At 32.6% G+C, this 21,370-nt stretch overlaps 1 protein-coding gene across 1 annotated transcript; it reads right to left on the reverse strand.

The window, feature by feature from the left end:
- Positions 1-4,777: 4,777 nt before the first annotated feature.
- On the reverse strand, positions 4,778-18,421 carry LOC143067071 (testin-like). Its single transcript, XM_076240093.1, has 7 exons — positions 18,091-18,421; positions 13,377-13,474; positions 12,014-12,248; positions 11,121-11,348; positions 8,829-9,044; positions 6,761-6,919; positions 4,778-5,449 (listed from the first exon to the last, which is right to left on the reverse strand). Exons 1-7 carry the CDS (start codon positions 18,127-18,129, stop codon positions 5,219-5,221), a joined length of 1,206 nt encoding a protein of 401 aa, XP_076096208.1. The 5' UTR covers positions 18,130-18,421; the 3' UTR covers positions 4,778-5,218.
- Positions 18,422-21,370: the final 2,949 nt, after the last annotated feature.

Genomic DNA, 21,370 nt, shown 5'->3' on the forward strand with positions numbered 1-21,370 from the left:
ATATGGCATTAATTTAAAGATTATTGGATAATCCAATTAAAACAGCAATTAGTTCAAATCTGCATGCAAAGTGAAATATATTGTTTGTTCTGTTTCTGCCATGGTAATTTTTTAACCTGAATTTATGAACTCATTACATAGATCTTACTATTTCTACAAACATTTCACGTAATTTGCGGAACAAACTTCACCAATGTAACCTATACCCTATCGCAAACAACAAATTAAAAAACAAGTTTTATGTAAAATAATAACTTAAAAATAACTATGAGTTATGCTGATTTAACATTTTTAAAAGGAGTAAATATTCATAAACAATAGGATGTAACAAATTGGAATCGTTTTAACTTCGTACTTTATTTGGCTTTTTTTTTTTTTTTTTTTTTTTTTTTTTTAACTTTTTGGGATTCGAGCGTCACTGATGAGTCTTTTGTAGACGAAACGCGCGTCTGGGGTACATATGAAATTTAGTCCTGGTATCTATGATGAGTTTACTTAGACATGTAATAAAAATAAATATGCCCGCTTAAATGACCCAATTACCTTTAATCTTAGATTTTCTTTTCAAATTTCGTAAAATATATAACACGTTGTCCTTTCAACCAGTTCGTTATTCTTACATTTATTATCTCGCTTTAACTGATTATAAAGAATCCACAACTAATAGCATTTTTTTAACCTGAATTTATGAACTCATTACATAGATCTTACTATTTCTTCAAATATTGCACGTAATTTACGGAACAAACTTCACCAATTTAACCCTGTTTTTTATTCTGTGACGGTAATGTTGTGTCGTTGTTCTCCTCTTATATTTAATGCGTTTCCCTCAGTTTTGGTTTGTTACCCCGATTTTGTTTTTTGTCCATAGATTTACGAGTTTTGAACAGCGGTATACTACTGTTGCCTTTATTTAAAGAGAATAATTAATAAATAAATAATGCGTATATTAAAATAGATAAAATATGTCTTAGACTTTTGTCTGCCAGGCATTAGTATTACTACGCATGCTTATTTTTTCCCTCAGCTTTTATATTTTCTCTTTTTAATGCATTTTGTGATGCAGGATACTCATTTTCATTTTATAGTGGACAAGATTATTTATTTTCAGTTCTTACAATGCCAGGATATACCGTTTCCTAATCTTCCTGTCCCCTCCCGAAAATCAAATGGTCGTCCCCCAAACACAAAGAAGTAAATAACTACCAAAATATCCTCATTATTTGGCTTTTTCCTGATATTTAGATTTGACTTAAGGCTTTATCATCAGGAAAAAAAATCATACTGTGTAATTTACAAAGATTTTAATATGCGAAAAATTTCTAGATAGACAAGGCTTTGACTAATATCTATTTTGCAAAAAAAATATTTAATCCTGGTATCTATAATGAATGTATGGTCACAATGACATCGCCAGATACCATTCTGTATTAAAGCGTACCAGTTCATTTTATTTGCAAATTTACAGTAAAGTGGAGATAACTCGAATTTCTTTTTTTAATTCAAAATTACAGATTTTTATATTTGATGACATTTGTCTTTTTCACTGATTATAATATATGCTTTTATGGGTTGATATTTTACCTAAATATTGTGTATGTTAAATTAAACAGTTGGGAGTTTTAATTGAAGTTTATGCTAAATTTTATACATGTGTCTTTTGATATAAATTTTAAACACAAATGGACGACTCCAAACTAGAATCAACTAAAAACGTGATAATTTTGGTTTCCAGTTGTCAACTTCCCAGTACTCATCAGTTACATAACCTCTTCCCCGTCGTATAATGTTTTCATGTCTCTTTGATACGTAACGCTCGTACAGGTTTACATTGCGCGGACTTGATAAACAGGGGTGGGTTTCTAAAAGAAAACCTGCCCGAACAGAGGTATGACGAAAACGAAGGAAATCATCACTGTGGTTGACCCAAACTATTTTTTTTTGTGTCTCAACTCACTAGCAACATAATTTCGTGGTCTTACGTGTAATATATTTAAATACCAAAATATTCGTGTGTAATTTTATCCATTTTTTTAATTCCGATTGTTACATTTTGGTTGAGTGTGGATTCGCACTGCAGTAGTCCACCGTTATTGTTCTGGCGTCTCCGGTACATATGACTTGTTGTAGTAACAACAATAACGGTACAAATTTTTCTGCACCAGATGCGCATTTCGACAATACATGTCTCTTCAGTGATGCTCGTGGCCAAAATATTTGAAATTCAAAGCTTATATAAAAGATGAAGAGCTATAATCCAAAAGTTGACTTGTTGTAGCCGATCTAGCTTTTGTTTGAGTAACTGCGATTCCCTTGGATTTTGTTTGGTTTTTTTATTTGTATCTTTAATTTTATGTTACATCGGTTAACTACAGTTGCCTTATTTAATCCAGATTTATACATTTCACAAACGATTCCCCTATGTGTAGGAAGTGTGATACAGTGTTGATACATGCAGATAAGATATTGTCAACCACATTTAATAGCCATTATGGTATTTGGGAAATAGGAAGGAAAATACATGTTGCAAAACCATGCTATGAATTTTAGCATATTTACCGTTTTAAAATTATAAGCCTGGTACCTTTGATAATTATTTACACCACTGGGTCTATGACACAGTTGGTGGACGTTTCGTCCTTGAGAGTATCACCAGCCTAGTAGTCAGCACTTCCGTGCTAACATGAAAATCCGTGATATGGCCATTTTTATAAATTTTCAGTTTACAAAACTTTTCAATTTTTGGAAAAACTAAGGATTTTCTTATCCCAGGCATACCTTAGCCGTATTTTGGCACAACATTTGGAATTTTGAATCTCAATGTCTTCAACTTTGTACTTGTTTGGCCTCAGAACTTTTAATCTGAGCGTCACTGGCGAGACTTGTTTAGACGAAACGTGCGTCTGACGTATCAAATTATAAGCCTTGTACCTTTGATAACTATAAGTGATATAAAATAAAATAATTCAAAATAAACAAAAGACCAATTGACATAGAAATTACTTATTTAATACACCATTTGATTTTCTGTTCAAAGGGAATAAACTAAAAATAAACAAGAGACCAATGACATAGAAATTACTTATTTTAAATTACAACTTTATTGTTCAAAGGGAAATAACTCAAACTCGTATAATAAGAAATACTTTTGCTACCGAACGGTCTACAACTCAATATTGAGAACAGGTAAAATCGTGAAATTAACTTAAACTTCATCCAGTCATACGACACAACATATCTTAGTTTGAAAATATTTAGTCAAAGCAGTTTCATGTGAATGAACGGACACTGTTTGGAAGCCAGACCCACCCGCCGTACATCCCCAAACCACTAACCAATTATTCTTTAAAAAATCCGGTTAAATACTCATCTCTGATACAAGGTTTATACATGTGCACACTTTTCATTCACTGTTTTGTTATGTAAATTCCAAACTATTAACAAAGAATAAAATTGAAAATGGAAATGGGGAATGTGTCAAAACGACAACAACCCGACCATAGAGCAGACAACAACCGAAGGCCACCAATGCTTTCCCAACCTGTTCTCAGATTTGCTCTTCTTAATGACCATATATAATCTTTATAAGACAAATTTAACGTTGCAATTGTGAGAAAGCGCTATGTCAACTAATCATGTGACTGGTGTCTTCTGTACACATTGTCTTCATTAATTCGGAAAATATGAAATTGACGGAAATTTCAAATACCTTAAGCCTCGGTCACACCTTACCGGATAGCTCGAACGGACGCCTAACGGATAACTTTTTTTCAATCCGTTCATGTTCGTTAGACGTCCGTTCTTATCCGTTAGACGTCCGTCCATATCCGTTGCATGTCCGTTAAGCGTACGTTTTATCCGTCGGCGTCCGTTCTGTCCGGTGGAAAATTTTTATCATGTTCAAAACTTTGAACGGACGTCCAACGGATAAAATGTCCGTTGAACGTCCGTTAGGTGTCCGTTTTGTACGGTACTCGTCCGTTTCGTTTCCGTTTTGTATCCGTTACGTGTCCGTTATACATCCGTTGGAGGTCTGGAAGATAAATTCACCAACGGACTTCTACCGGACGTATAACGGATAAAACGGATGATGAACGGATAAATGCAAATTGAAAATTTCGCGTCAGAAATGCCAATTATTGGTATGTCAGATTTCTTAAGGTTCATGAATTCTTATAATTCATAATTGATCTTAGAGTATAGGCACTTCTTCACAGTCAAGCAGTTCTTATTCAGGCCAGACACTGCCCTTTGGCGGAATTTTGAAGAATAAACCAAAACCAGTTACACAGAAACATTTTGAATATATATGCGATTTACATGTATTATAATTGTCGCCTTTGATTTTTCCGTATATCTTGTTCATGTTTTATCCGGTAAGCTTCCGTTAGGTGTCCGTTTTATGCGGTACTCGTCCGTTGGATGTACGTTCGACATCCGTTCTGTCCGGTATGTGTCCGTTTCTCGTACGTTGCATATCCGGTGTGTGTCCGTTATGCATCCGTTACACGTCCGTTTTATTCTGTCAGTACATCAACGGACTCCCAACGGATAACAATTTTGTCAACGGACAACTTTTATTTTCATCCGTTAGGCGTCCGTTCGTGCTATCCGGTAAGGTGTGACCGAGGCTTTATGAAGGAATTTAATTCTAGTATAACTTTACGTATATCTTCAAATAAAAGTTTTAAATTTGGCTTTTTTTCAGGTAACAATTCGTAATTTTATTGATTCAGTACATATCCTTTGTTTCGTGAATAAGTCAGTAATTGTTATCCTATTCTTTAATATATATTTTATGAAAAAAATAAATGTTTTAACAAGTTTCCATTTTCAATAAAATGATAATATATTCTCTATTTTGGCATGATACAAACATGAAACCTATCATAAATGAGAAACAAATACACAAATCAATTAACTGCTCAATTTTACACAGAAAGTCAATCTGCTGAACACTGATATTGGGAACCACTATAACAAATGTATATAGTATATGTTTGGAGATATCGTAGAAGCACCATAATGTAAGAAATTTGATAATAGTGTTAATATTAAAAAACAACAAAAAACACTATTTTCAACTATGAAACACACAGAAAAAAAAGAGGTATTCATTGATGGATTTGAGGAATTCTATTGGTGATAGTATAGCAAGATTTTCTGTGTTTAGAATTTGCGTGCTTTTGCATCGCTAACATGAATAAAAATGGTTTTTTTATGCATGGAAATGAGTTGTCGACACATGGTTATTATGTTTGGTTGGATTTTTCTGTTTACAATCTTGACCACAAAATAAAAATCCGTCCTTCAGTAAAAATTGTTTGTTTATAAGATTCTTGCCACACCCATTACAACTAAAACAATGTGGACAGGCGTGCCAGTTAAATTCTCCATGTGACAAACCGGGGGAATCAGCTGTTATTGTCTTTCCACATGTATGACAAATCTGAAAATTGAAATTGAAATCAATAATGAAGTTCGTATTACAAATTGGGATCACTAAGACAATTTGTCACAACTACGATCTTCTCGTATTGATATAATTAGTAATAATGTACAATGTATGCATAAAGGCATAATGTGGTGTTCCCTAAGATACCAATTATATATATTCACTTCACAATCATGATATATGTCGCTAATATTTAATTTTGATTGCCATTTTAAGCAATCAGTTGTCATTTACATAAAACTATCATAACTATTATATTGTTTACTTGATATTCTCGATATATTTATTTGTTTTATTAAAACGATGTGTTTTTAACTACACATATTTCTTAAAAGATATGTTATGATTTGGAATTCAAGGACTCCTTTGGAGGGTGTATAAAAAATTATTGGGGGTTGTTTCATACATTCTGCAACTTGTATACAATATACATACGCATCCACACAAAATAAACGAACAAATATTTTTATTTGCCAATCACGGTGCCAGAAATGAGCAGAATAATTACAATATAATTTTCAACATAATATACAAGTAGATTAAAAATAAACACACATGCTTTGACTTCCTATTATTACAAAAGAAGGTATTTGGTGTGTTTTCATATTTTTAGATACCAGCATATATAGTCTTCTAATTTGAAATTTTACCGATTGTGTCTTTTTAACTCAAATGTGATTTGTATGGCGATTGATGCATCCGTATACTTTGTCGACGCACTCGGTTTCGCTCCCTTATAGTCCTCGCTGTTCTATCACTCGGCTTCGCTCCTTTATAGTCCTCGCTGTTCTATCACTAGGTTTCGCTCCTTCATAGTCCTCGCTGTTCTATCACTAGGTTTCGCTCCTTCATAGTCCTCGCTGTTCTATCATTTTTTGTTTGTTATTTCGATTTGTCTCTTAAATCTTAAATCTTTAATCGATTTCCGTGATTTGAACATCGGTAAACTACTTTCGCCTGTATGATGCCGTGAAAGATGGTTCCAGTTTAGTTTCGTTTATTTTTAAGGGAATTAAAATAAACGAAGAAAGGATGTCCTACAAAGACCCCATTATGGATTATTCAATGCTAAATACTGTCATAACGTGTTTGCTTGAATGCGACTTTCATTCACCATTTTCTACATTATGCCTGTACTAAGTCAGGAATGTGACAGTTGTTATCCATTCGTTTGATGTATTTGAGCTTTTGACTTTGCCTTTTGATAACGGACTTTTCGTCTTGAACTTTCCTCGGAGTTCGGTATTTTTATTATTTCACTTTTTCAACAAATAGAGAATTGACAGAAATTCATTAGTGGCTCACCTTGCTGTATAGTCTATCAAAACAAAAGACACAATAAGGATTTCCATTGTTGGCAATGTAACGTTGTCCTGCAAGTGGTGCGTCACAAAACCAACAACAAAAATGTTGTACATGCCATGCCTGCTTTTCTGCTTGTGTATATTCCCTTGCAAATATGACCTGCAAAAAGAAATAAAAAGGACTGAACTTTTTTTCACTACAACAATTTGGATAGAAGATGTTTTATTTCCATATAAAGGTCTCATAAAGAGCATGATACAATTATAAAGACCTTTTCTAGATAACAAACAAACAAAACGCAATAATTAATCAGGTGAACATACAAAGAAAAGAAAAAGCAGTTTGAGCATGAATGAACTACATATACATGTAAGTGTTGTACCGTTTATAAAATATCTAGTCCATGATTTAACTACTATATTCCTCAGAAATGAAAGGAATGGAAGAACTACTCCATCTAAAAAAAAACATTCAAAAGGTGGTTTATGGGTAGAAAGCCTACACACATTTTTATAACTTTTGTTAAGAATACAATTTCATAATATTAAAAAGACATAAGAAAACGTCCTAAAGTAAACTCAGAAACGACCATGTTGAAGGAACAACTAGCAACTTAAGCACGATTTTGGCTCCATCTGTTTAAAAAGGTCGACTTGTATTTAGTTTAGCTAGTATCTTATGTGATTTTCATTACATACAGCGATTTTATACCGGTATATCAAATCTGTAAGTTAAACCGCTTCTGTTATTTCATGTCCAACTAACGAAGAAAAAGAACTAATGAAAAATGTGGGAAAATGTAGTTATACAAATAAATTCCTTAGCATAGTTTAATTCATTGTAATAGTAACTGCACTTTATTTGAATAATACATATTAAATTAATTATGTCATACAGAGCAGATTTCCCAAACATTTCATTTATAACTGGCATTTATCCAGGTCAATGTTTCAACACCAACTGTCAATAAAATTACTTCATTTCTCAAATATTTATGTAACAGAAATAAACAACAGAATCACATCATAGCCATTAGAAAGCCAAGATGACAAAAACAAGTACATTAATAATCGATAGTGTAGAAATTTCACAATTTTTGGCAGAGTTGTATCAACAAATCTGTTTCTCTAATGAAAATTCCATATAATGTCTTAATGCAAGTGTGCTCCCTGGGTCGGCATATTGGCTCGAGAGAGTCTTTTAATTACCAAGACGTTCCGAGGAATTGAGAGAAATGAACATTATGTTCACTTCAAAGAAAACATACCGTCATCTGCTGCACTTTTCGTTCAAGTTTCCATTTTACTTTATATCGTTTTGTTTTCTTCAATGAAATATATTTTTAAAGATCAAATTATAGTAAAAGACTGATATAGCAACTATTGATGCTAAATAACTACAGTTTAACACACTTTGTGTTATAAATAGCTAGGACTGGACTGGTTTTCAAATATCAAATTAGAGTTGTCGGTCAGATTTCAAAGAAAGTACGTCTAAAACGACGTCATCATATACTTATACAGCAACTTTTGATGCTAAATAAATGTAGTTTAACACACTTAGGCCGTTTATAATTAGGACTTTTTAATGGTTTGCAATTATTTTTCAAGTTGATTTTTTAGGTATAAATATAAATAATAAAACATATAGGTCAATTAATATTTCATCAAATAAGCTTTTGCAATGAATACATGTAGCCTTTGAAAAAAAATAGTGTAGATTTTACCTCGTCACAAGATAAGCTTAGACAATACTGAAATGCATGTAAGCATAATCTATTAGTGAAGATTTCATCTCGTCACAAGATAAGCTTAGGAAATGAATACATATATGAATAAACTTATGCTTTGACAATGACTACATGTATGAATACACTTATGTTTTGACAACGAATACATGTTAGAATACACTTATGCCTTGGCAATGAATACATGTATGAATAAACTTATGCCTTGGCAATGAATACATGTATGCATAAACTTATGATTTGGCAATGAATACAAGTATGAATTAACTTATGCTTTGGCAATGAATACATGTATAAATAAACTATTATTGGATATTTTACCTCGTCACAAGCTGCACATCTAGGATAAATGGAATCTGCATAATGTCTTTCACAATATATATCATCATTTCTGTAAAAGTATATCATATCCACTAAAAGTTCTTTACAAGTCGTACACGTAAAACATCCCGGATGCCAATATGTAGTGCTGCCGAGTCGGTCTGTTATCACAGTTATCCCCCTTGGTTCCATTACTTTTGAACATCTATGACAAGTCTATAAATATATAGTAATTCATATTTATTATATGTTAGGTAAAGATATTTCAAGTTCTGCATATCTGGGACTATTATAGGCTCCTGGTAATACTGGTTTTCGTCTGTCCGTCATTTCCATATTCTCATGAGCTACATATCAGAGCTTTTCGAAATGTTGTATCATGCTTCATGTTTACATGCAATGTATAGTGCGATTCATTTTCAAATTCATTAACCATCCACAGTGGCACTACTTGTTAAAAGAATACTTGTATATTCTTACACATAATGGCCATTTATGAAATTTTCGTCTTATTGACATATACTTACAAAGACTTTCATTTATTTTGAAGTTTTGATTTTGAAAGGATCTATTGTTTTGTCAATGTATATTTCTAGCATGTTATCGATAAAAAAATGTACAAGAAAACTATCATGACAACAATATGATGAATTCAAAATCAAATAATTGTAAAAAAATCAGATTTCAACTTCTTCCCTTAATTTTTATATTTTTTGTAGACTTACCAACATTTCAATTTTTGTTGGTTTAATTATAAAATCATGTTGTTTACATCAAAGAGAGGTGCAAACTCATAGACTGATCCTACATATCGTACAAGCTGAGCGTACAAGTGTTATGTGAAAAGATTTGCAGGTTGATTATCGAAAAATTATCATTATAATCATCTGGATATGCTTTAGTAGATATGCTTTATAATCAAGTCTTGATGATAATGATCAAAACAAAAGAAAACCAGTTCCGGTTAAGGGGTGATGTCAGAGTATATTTGTTTTCTTGAAACAGACAACTCACAGCTGATGGAACTGATTTTTGTAATAGATAACAATGAAATAGTTCTGTGCCTGTAACAGATGTTTTATTTATTTGCTTGGAAATGCAATCGTATAAAAAGAAATAAAATAAATTGAGAGGTCGTTTACAGTCTATACATTGAAGTTTTGGAGGTGCAACAACTACACGAGATCAAAGCAGGCATTAAAAAAATCTCATACGTTGATCTTTGGCGATATGATCGAGAAATAAAATGTGTGATGTCACACCGTTCCCGATATTTATAATGCCATAATTTTTACGCAATGAGAATAGGAAAAATAAACTGTGTTTCTCTCGAAAAAAATCTCCGTATAACTTAAACATAGTTTTGATGATATATAACCGAACCAGTAAAATGAGGCCGCAGGAACATAAATGTTTCCGTTCGAAACTGGAACTACTTAATATGACTACTAATGATATGCTAACTTAATATGACTACTAAGGATATGCTCACTTAATATGACTACTAAGGATATGCTAACTTTATATGAATACTAATTATATGCGAACTTAATAGAAATACTAATGATATGCTAACTTAATAATTGACTACTAATGATATGCTAACTTAATATGACTACTAAGGATATGCTAACTTAATATGACTACTAATGATATGCTAACTTAATATGAATACTAATTATATGCGAACTTAATATGAATACTAATGATATGCTAACTTAATATGAATACTAATGATATGCTAACTTAATAATTGACTACTAATGATATGCTAACTTAATATGACTACTAAGGATATGCTAACTTAATATGACTACTAATGATATGCTAACTTAATATGAATACTAATGATATGCTAACTTAATATGAATACTAATGATATGCTAACTTAATATGAATACTAATGATATGCTAACTTAATAATTGACTACTAATGATATGCTAACTTAATAATTGACTACTAATGATATGCTAACTTAATAATTGACTACTAATGATATGCTAACTTAATATGACTACTAAGGATATGCTAACTTAATATGACTACTAATGATATGCTAACTTAATATGAATACTAATGATATGCTAACTTTATATGAATACTAATGATATGCTAACTTAATAGGAATATTAATGATATGCTAACTTAATATGAATACTAATGATATGAATACTAATGATATGCTAACTTAATATGAATACTAATGGTATGCTAACTTTATATGAATACTAATGATATGCTAACTTAATATGAATACTAATGATATGCTAACTTTCTTTGATAATACTCACAAACTGTGACTCCTTCGGCACATCTCCAATCCGTCCAATACCAGCACTTTTGTGTTTTCTTTTTGAAACAAATTTATGGAATTTATGGACTTCCGTTTCCGTTAGACTAGCACAAAATTTTTGATGAAGATCGTGCAATGGTAACTGTCGTTGGAGTTGTCTTCTCCTTAACTGAGCAGCAAACATTTGTTTGTCTTTTGGAAGCATGGCAATGAATTTTTGAGACTTCTGGAAACAAAAATTAAAATGAATCATTTTGCTTTTTAATCGTCAAAACCTGATCCCCAAAAATTACCTCTTATCATTAAAAAAAAGACATACATTGTTAAATACTGAACTAGTATATATATTTGTTAAGGGGCCAGCTGAAGGACCCCTCCGGCTGCGGGAAATTCTAGCTTCATTGAAGACCTGTTGGTGACCTTCTGCTGTTGTCTGTTCTATGGTCGGGTTGTTGTCTCTTTGACACATTCCCCATTTCCATTCTCAATTTTATTGTTATCTGCTCTTTGGTTGGGTTGATGTCTCTTCGACATATTCATCATTTCCGTATTGTTATTGGCAAGAAAGACCCACAGGACATACTCAAGTTAAGACAATACACAGGCATTACCAATACAAAATAAAATAGTGGCAATGGGAAGACCTTATGTTTATATTTAGTTTAACTGTTGACAATATTTTCTTCCTATTTTTATATCGTTAATATTGATAAAACTTCCAGTGCCTGTGAAACTGCACACCAATATATTGCAAGCCTCAATGTTCTTTTTGGTTCATCCGATTGTATTTCACATTTAATATTGGGAAAAAACTGCTGAAATGACAGAAATTATATAAAATACAACAAATTTATGAAATGATTTACAAATCACAATAACTTGATAACATACCATATTTTCTGTAATAATTCTGGACAGCACAATGTCGTGTTCTGGATCTGTAATGTGTGACAAAGTGTCATAATCATCAACGTTTAACCTTTCTAGACGTTCCAAAAGATCACGTTGGCTTCCTTGTCGTGGAATAGTATCAAGCAGCAAGTTGATAGGCTCTCGCCCGTTTGACTCGGCTGTTGGTTGAATTGCATGATCGTCAACTGAGCATCGGCAATTTCGACATACTTTTCTGAAGAAAGAAAAAGATTTAAACAACTGCAAGCCAGATAACATGAATTCCTATAAACACGAATAAGATTGTTCTTGTATTAAGAGGAATTACAAGTTAATGAAATTCTTTCACGTATTTTAATATCCCTAACAGCATAAACAATTGTGACAACAGGCATATACAGTTGCACCAGTCATTAATTTTATGGTGTGGCATCTGTTGTACTGAACTTGCTTATCATCAACGGATTTAAACTTTTATTTACAGTTGTACTTTTGTTACCCAAACATTAGATTCTGTGAATTATTTTCTCTTGGCTTATATTTTGTAATATTATTTGTCACGATATTCAGTATGTGCATTTTTTATAACCCTGGTCAACTGTTTTAAAAGTATAACAGTTCAATAGTTGTCTAAATGTGGATTCCAGCCATCACAACTTACATAAAAAATAGTAATCTCCCAATGGATAACTTGAGGTACACTTTCTGGATATTTGTGGTCACATGTTACAATTGCTAGCACTGACAAATCTATAGACACATGTTTGTGTCACCACACTAGTTTAGCCTCGGATATATGCTGTGCTTGCCTTGTTTGTCATCACATTACTTATAATGTGCCTAGTAATGTGTGTTTTAAACATTATGACTTGGATGGAGAGTTGTCGCATTGACAATCATACCTTATTTATTATCAGTTGCTCAGTTCTGGATATGTACTGTCAATGACTACATATACATGTACTTGTTATCACATTCTACATCCAGTAAAGTTTTATACCGGTATTATAGATATTTGCCATTATAGTTAGTTTCGAACAGTGTTATTCTGAACTGTTTTCGTCATAGTTAAAACCTTTGATTTCTTAGGAGAAGTTGACTTTCGCTGACTGTTATTAACGACGCGGTTATGTTTTGATGCTTAGAATGTTTTGATGTATTTTGCTTTTCAAACTTTTGGTCTCGGGCGAACCTTATTAAAATATTCCACAAACACATGCAGTATGGTTGGAATATATATCTCTGCTTTCAGCAAGTGCTGAAAACCATCGAGTTCGATTGATAGCCCGAGTCGAAGATTGATTAATAGTTCGAGTTCGAGTTGAAGTTCGAGTTACAGTTCGAGCTAGGGCTCGGGTTTTACCTCCAATAATGTTGTTCTAGGCCGGGACATTTGTCATCGCACTTTAAACATTTTGGTCTTCCTTCTTCTGTTAAATTAGAATGAGGTATTGGGCTCTTCTGTAAAAGAAAAAAAGAAAAATGTCTAGATCATTGAATAGTTTATAAAAAAAAAATGTTCTATTCCTGGTTATTTTTGGAAGTCATAATCCTTTATTTGTAAGAGCGTTGGCCATGGGTCGTTAGGAAAATAGATGATGTACACAATAGATGAATTATATATATATGTCTAAAAAGTTTCCAGAAAACACAGTATTATAAAATAAAAGTATTTATAAGTATTTCGAATAAAAGATATCATCAGATATATATTAGATGCATTTTTGGGGGTTTCATTTTCACTCTCAACATTGGTAAACATAGTTCGTAGTTGAAATAGATAATCCAGTCACAAGAAATTCTTCTTTCTAGTTAATTTGATATCTTCCAAGGACGTTTTACTAGACCAGTTATCAAATTCAGGGACATTGCCTACCTAGACAATGATTCTCAGGTTTCTCTTTTTGAGTGGGAGGTGTTTGGTTCGTGTATAGTTAAATGAGACAGTAACCCAATGACATAGAATTAAAAATACCTATAGATGTCAACATATGAACTACAATAATTGATAGGTGCCTGTGCACTGTGTCAAGCCGTACAAAATGTAAATTTCCCAGAGTCTAGACGAGCTTAAACTAAGAATCTTATTCTGGATACAATTTGCACTATTGATTTGTCATGCATGTAATAGTGGTGTAGCAGAATAAAGTAAGTGTTCTCAATTACAGTGAAAAGATGTGCATGCTCCGATTTACAGGTCTACATGTAATGCACTGCACTGCACTAATATTACATATTGAAGATCTTTAATGTCGTTCATTGCGTCACAGTAGTTAATTTTTCATGTATGAATGATATTTACATTTTTGTTCCCACGTGCACTACTTCCAGTTAAAAAATGCATTTTTGCCCATATTATCATATTCCACGAACTAATATACGGTAATACCATAGGTTAAAGTTTTTAAGAACAATCTACATGCATACTCCTAATGACATTCAATTTTAATTCGTACATCAATATTATCAAACATATGAAAAGAAGATGTGGTATGATCGCCAATGAGACAACTCTCCAAAAAAGACCAAAATGTCACAGAGATAAATAACTATAGGTCACAGTACGGCCTTCAACAATGAGCAAAGCCCATACCGCATAGTAAGCTATAAATGTTCCCTTCAGTGCACAAGTTTTACATTCATAAACGCGTACAGACTGTAAGGAAATGTGCACGTCATAAAACTGAACATAAGTCATTTGTACAACTCAAAATTAATATAAATACGTAATCCATGCCAAATATTAAACTTTGAAGTATATAAGATGATTCTTCATATAACTTTTGTGTGAATGTGTAATTTGTATATTATGTAATAAATGATTAGAATAATTGAAGTACATGATGAAAAAAACCTTACTCAAAAGACAGCTTGTTAATTTTATCACTTTGGTTTCGCACTAATATAAAGATAAACTTAGAACAACTCATTCGCTTACAATGTATTTTATAGACGCCTTTTAAGTTGTAGATATGCGAGGACGTGTTCAATGTTCGCTTCCTATTCTACATGTCACTGAACCCAAATTACGTAAAATGAAAATTATAAAATATATTTATAAAATTGTCCGTTATAAATTTTAAATTATAAAGAAACTTGTGTATCATCTCCATCCGTCAAAGTTGACCACAGGTCGATTTGGCTTATTTTTTTAATGTCATTTTTGGTCAAATAGCTCCTCAATTGCTTTCAAATATTCGGCTTTGATCGTTCCTGGTGTAGGTTTTAAAAAAAGCGGTTCGAAAGCATGACATTAATATAAAATGTTATTTTCATTTTTTTTTGTATGAATTTTGTTTGTGAGACTCTATGATTGATTGTTTACTTTTTGCTTATTTGCTAATAGTTAAAAGGCCAATACCGTTGAAATAATTCCTGGCTGCGCACTGATTTTAATTGTGCATTTTCAGTGTCCAACATTGTCATGCTCAGATATCAAATGAACTAAAAACTAGTGAAACTGCGAGCTACTGCTCACTGATGAAACCCCCGCGGCAAGTGGATAATATCAATAGTGTAAAAATATGCAAGTGTTCCAACTTCGGTAAACAGGGAGTTGTCGAGTGATGAATCTGAAAACGCATCACACGGTATAGCAGACTTATATCAAGCCTGAAACCAAATTTTAGAAATCCTTTTAGTATAGTTCCTGAGGAAAATGTGACGAAAATTTTCAACTTGGTTATCATGTGCAAAATGATACAAGTGTTCGGTAAACAGGAAGTTGTTGAGTGATGAATCTGAAAACGCATCACACGGTATAGCTAACATATATAAACTCTGAAAAAAAATTCAGAAACCCTGGTAGTGTAGTTCCTGAGAAAAATGTAACGAAAAATATTCAAGGGACGGACGGACGGACGGACAGACAAAGGTAAAACAGTATACCCCCCGTTTTTTAAAAGCGGGGGTATAATTATACATACTAACGTCAAGATGCACTTTGAAGTATTACAAATATACCCCCAAACTGATTGTTCTTATCTTCTGGCTTCATTAACTAAAATTGTTTTGGACACAAGTGTTCAAAAATATTTATCTTATAGTGTTTTCTTTTATTATGTGACTAACGGGCCCTTTTTTAATGATTACTTTGTGGATGATGGATGTAAAACGTCCAGCGACAAATATTAATCATATTATAAGTTTAGGATGATAACACTATAACAGGTGCATTGTACAGAGTCGGATTTTTTAACTTGCGTTACGATATATTTGGTGTTATTATTTGATTTGTGAGGCTTCCAATCAAATGGAGATAAGTTAAATCACTGATAATAGTCTAGCATAGTTTAAAGCATAGTTCAGCATTGTTAAAATCATAGTTATATTCGAATTACTTGTATACATGAAAACATAAGCGAGGATAGTCATCAGCATTTTTATATTGACTGTACCTGATTACCAGTTTCTATAGATACCAGATGCCATAGAAATAAAAACAAAAGTCTGATTTGCCCTGTTATCGTAACCTTCCATCATGAACTCTCTTGACCACTGTATACAATGTCCTACTGGGAAAACATCTGTAGTTTTAATGTCAGATTTTGACAGAGGGTCAAAGAGGGTATAAATGGCAGGTCAAACTTATTCTTAAACATTTGATTAAATTGTTAATTGTTATATCAAGATAGTTATTTTATTGAAAAATGAAATTCGAAGGTATAGAACTATAAAAAACATAACCAAAAAACTTCAAAACAGTATAGCGTGTAAAAAAACAGTACACAGTCACAGTGGCATAACAGGTTCTCACATATGCCATCACTTGGCATCTGAACAGAACTTCTCTAAAACCAATCAACTTGGGCGAGTCTAGTTTAAATCTAATGAATAACGACATAAAAAAAAGGGGTAATACATTCGAGAAAAAAAGCTATTGGGTATATGCTCAAGAGTAAATAATAAAATAAAATCATTGAACACATCCATTCTGATTCCGAATGTGTTTATGAACATATTTTATTTCCTAGAGGAACTTTAATCCCCCTCCTTTTTCACACCATTCTCAACTTAGTTTTCTATATCCTTTCCCTTATTCTTCTATGTTTACATTTTCTTCTTCTGTTAGACGGTGGGGTTTAACATTTATATCAGCGTAAGACCCCCCCCCCCCCCCTTCCCCTCTCCCTTTTATCACACCATTCTCAACTCAAGTTTTCTATATCATTTCCCTTTAATATTCCTTTTTAGTTTAAATTTTTCTCTTCTGTTTGACGGGATTGCTGAACATTTATGTCAGAGTTTAATTTTTAACCCCCCCCCTTTTCCAGCTTACCCCTATTTTCACACGATTCTCTACTTGGTGTTTCTCTATCCTTTTCCTTATTCTCTTTTGTTTATCTTTTTCTCTTCTTTTTCATGGTAGGGCTGAACTGTATGTCAGAGTACAATCTTTACCTCCCGCTCCCCATCCCCCTCACTTCGCACCATTCTCAATTTTATTTTCCAAATTCATTTCTCTTACTCTTTTTTTATTATCTTTTTCACTTCTGTTTGACGGTAGGGTTGAACATGTATGTCAGAGTATTCCCAAATGGTCAAATCCATCATATGTATGTGAAGATTGACGATATAGATCATTAGATGTACTCAAAGCTAAGGTTGAAAGAGTAAATCAAAGTATAACGATAATGTATTGGCAAGTTGTCAACTGATTGTTATACAGAGATTTCAGCTTTCTTAATTATCATTTTCAAAAGTGTAATTAAAAGGCATGTGGTTGCATGTGTGATTAGGTTGCATGTGTGTGTAATTCAAAACTATACATGTAATGATAATTTTTTTCAAGACTCGGGTCGACTACGGATATGTTCTCTAACTTTTACTATGCACTTTTATGAATTCAGATGGTTTTTTCTTATGTTATGTTACTACGCAATAAAGAATAATTAACAAAAAGATTATCACTTATACGAGGTCATTATTTATATTTTGGTATAATTGAAATGAAATAAACTTTTTGTGTCAGCTTTTTTCTAGAATGTTTACGCTTAAGTTGTCAAAAGTGTATACCAAAGTGTTAAGAAATAAGAAATATAACATGTTAAAATAATTAGAAAACACATTAAACTCACTTGATCTCCAGAAATTCCATGATGAATGTTAACCGCCATCAATGTCTGTGTATATTTTTCAACGTCTGAATGCAAATTTTTAGAAACAAGCGATATACATGTTATGGTCAGTTCGTGATTTTACACATTTAGCAATCCTCAAAAACATGCGCAAACTATCTTGAATCACACAGCAGCCGAATCTGATGACGTAATAGAATTGTGCACCACACCTCTCGTTGAGAAAATGACTTCAATATGTATCAATAAGTAATATTTAACTATAGTGTATGAAACTTTCACCATAATGCCATACGTCTGATATGCCTATGTGGCTTATCATTGATCTCTATTTATCTACTCGAGATATCTTATTTAGATTGATGAATATACACCAGAAAAATATATCGCTATGAGAATGCTAAAATGATTTCAAACTGACTTGAAGGCCAGAGTAGGGAGTAGTTATTAAACAATTATATTTATATAGCGTAGTTGCATTTCATAAACTATAGATGTTAATGATGATATGCATACGATTGCCTTCAGTATTGTAGAGCACAATCATTAAATTTGGATACCAGTTGTTGACAAAACACGTGGAAAAATGAAATGCGCGTTTGATTTGCACACATGTTTTAACTTTTAACCTTTATCACGCTATGTGGGAATAAATATATGCTTACCCCCTTTTCAAAGTCTTTCTCATTTAGTTATTGCGAAAAAGATCTATATTTACAGTGGATAAAAACCCATCTTGATATTTCATCAAAATTTCATGTTTGTTAGCTGTACAGTAGCTCATAATCAGCTTGAAATAATGGTTATTTGTAGAGGACGAATTGATCGTACTGCGAGGTGTCAGCGTTTCAAGTTCTCAGCATTTATCTAATGAAGAACATTGATAAAAGTGATATTCGATTAAGTTATTGGTAATTCTTTGTATTTTATGTGACCTTTTCCCCGATATTTCTTTTTTTTTTTTTAGCGGTAAGTCCGCTGAGTTATCTCTCTGATATCTTGTATGAAATATAGCAACTATCTTCATGATTGATATAAAGTTGAGAATGGAAATGGGGAATGTGTCAAAGAGACAACAACCCAAAAAAGAGCAGTCACCAATGTATACTTCTTACTTGTTCCTTGGGCTTAGCACCAGCAAGGGAGTTCTTTCTCCGTGATTGTACGACCTTGAACTATTTGACTTAGACAAAGATGTTGTAAAAAATATCAGCGCGTTTTTTTCTTAGTTAACTAGGGTAAGATCAAAGTTTCAAGAATTGAAATTTCACAAAATTTCTGATTGAGAAACTATACCTCTTATAGCACACCGTATAACCGGTCATCGGTTCAGCAGATGTAAACAGCAATACAGATAAAAATCTTATGTACACTATCAATCGTAATTTGCAATTACAATCGGGGAAGTTGACAAAAAATATGTTTTACATGACGATAGCCAAAACAATTGTTTTAATGGTAATAACGAACACAGATCCTATTACCTGACGTCTGTCCTTTTTTTTTTCGGGGGGGGGGGGAGGGGGGGGGGGGGGAGGTAAATTGTTCTATCATGATATCATCTGTTTTTCGTACTTTGTATGATGATACGATCTTCTATATAAAAACGATAATTCTAATAGCATGTATTCATTATTCCCGCATCTCCTTAGAAAGCGAATAAAGGTAATCTGTAAATGTGAAAGACTATAGAAATAAGCTTTGAAAATGGTCCATCTCTCTAAAGGCTCTTCCATTATCGACTAAAATGAAAAAAGTTATATGATTAGCTGTACGCCTCTATATATACCGTGGCGTATTTTGTCGCACATGGTTGCATACAAAAACCCTGTGTACGTAGTGTTCTTCAAATATGAAGAGGATCAATTACAGGGAGATATCCGTTTGCGCCAAAAATGCGTCCTCTTGCGCCACAACTTTTTTTCTCCAATGCTACTTTTGCTCCAACTGTTTTAAAATTATATGGTATCATTTGCGCCAAAAATAAAACATACGATTGCGCCAATTAGAAGTAAAATGACGTTCCTCCTCCTTTATTCGGACTTGTAACCCGCAGTTTACACGGCAAATGATTCCTTTTCTCAAACATATCTTGTTCTTACTGCTGCTACATGGGTACTTCCCAATTTAATATATGTAGTAGCTTATATCTTGACTTTATTGTCTAAAAACACAATCATTGAAGGCTGAGATTAAAACAGTTCATTATGATTCCTGTGGAATGCTTCTGCTCCATTACTGGTACGTCTTACGGTAGATAGTTTTCAACCATGCATACGCATGGTGGAAACAAATCATCGTGTCATTTACATATGTGGCTAAACATAATCAGCAAATGTTTCTGTTTATAAAAAAAACCCACTACAACTGAAATTTGGGCATTTGGAGAAAAAGTTGTATTATTCATTTTTTTTAGTTGGGAGTGAGTCTTGAGATTGAAAGGTTGTATAATCAGCAGAAAAAACAAACTTTAATTTGCATTTGAAAAAAATATGATATATCCGGAAGCTCAAACGGTTCGACTTTGGAAAGGCGCACTATGTTTTGACAGCTGATAAATTCTAAATTTGCTAAATTTAGCAAATCTCACAAGAAATTAAGGTAACAGTGTTTACATGTAAATTGCAGATGAGTATGATATATATAACAGCAAGTAAAACATATTCTTGTTATCTCACTGATTAGTATCTTTTTGGGATAACTAGAATTTCCTGCCTTTGAAATAAGGAAAAGACTGGATCACTATTACTTTAGAATGATATCATATTTGGAACGAAATGCAAACTCGATGTAAATACTAATTAACACATTATCAGCTCAATCTCAACAGACAGAGCGAAAAAAATACAGATAATTACGCTTCTTAATGAAATTATGAAGTTCAAAAATTGAAAAACAGACACGATGTCGGTCTGGAACAAAAAATTATATGCCAAGACCAGAGTTATTTTTACTTTGTTTTCCGAGTATGCACTTGCTGGTAGCGTTATGGTTTTGTTCAAAGTGGTGTAAGGTTGACAAAAATGCTCCAGTATAATTTGAGTATACCGTTCAGTTGCAAATCTTTGTTCCATTCATATTCAGGAAGCGAACTTAACAATAAATACAATTGTTCGTCAAAGTGGACCGTCTACCAGAACGAGTGGCTGAAATCAGTTTGACTGCTATTTAAAATTAGCCAAGACATGTTGGAGAGGGTAAAGAATTTTATTGCAACAAGGTACCTACAGATCTATATAAAACTGAAGAGTTGTCAGTGGTTGCAAGAATTATTTAACGT

The sequence above is a fragment of the Mytilus galloprovincialis genome, chromosome 1 (genome assembly GCF_965363235.1).
Source record: "Mytilus galloprovincialis chromosome 1, xbMytGall1.hap1.1, whole genome shotgun sequence".
NCBI classification, from domain to species: Eukaryota; Metazoa; Mollusca; class Bivalvia; order Mytilida; family Mytilidae; genus Mytilus; species Mytilus galloprovincialis.

Excerpts from the sequence above, each read along its gene's own strand:
- LOC143067071 (XM_076240093.1), bottom strand. The coding sequence starts at position 18,129 with ATGGCGGTTAACATTCATCATGGAATTTCTGGAGATCAA. Across the intron at positions 11,349-12,013 it reads GAATTATTACAGAAAATATG|AAGTCTCAAAAATTCATTGC; the intron begins GTATGTTATCAA and ends TTTTGTTTCCAG. Across the intron at positions 9,045-11,120 it reads TGCCGAAGGAGTCACAGTTT|ACTTGTCATAGATGTTCAAA; the intron begins GTGAGTATTATC and ends ATATATTTATAG.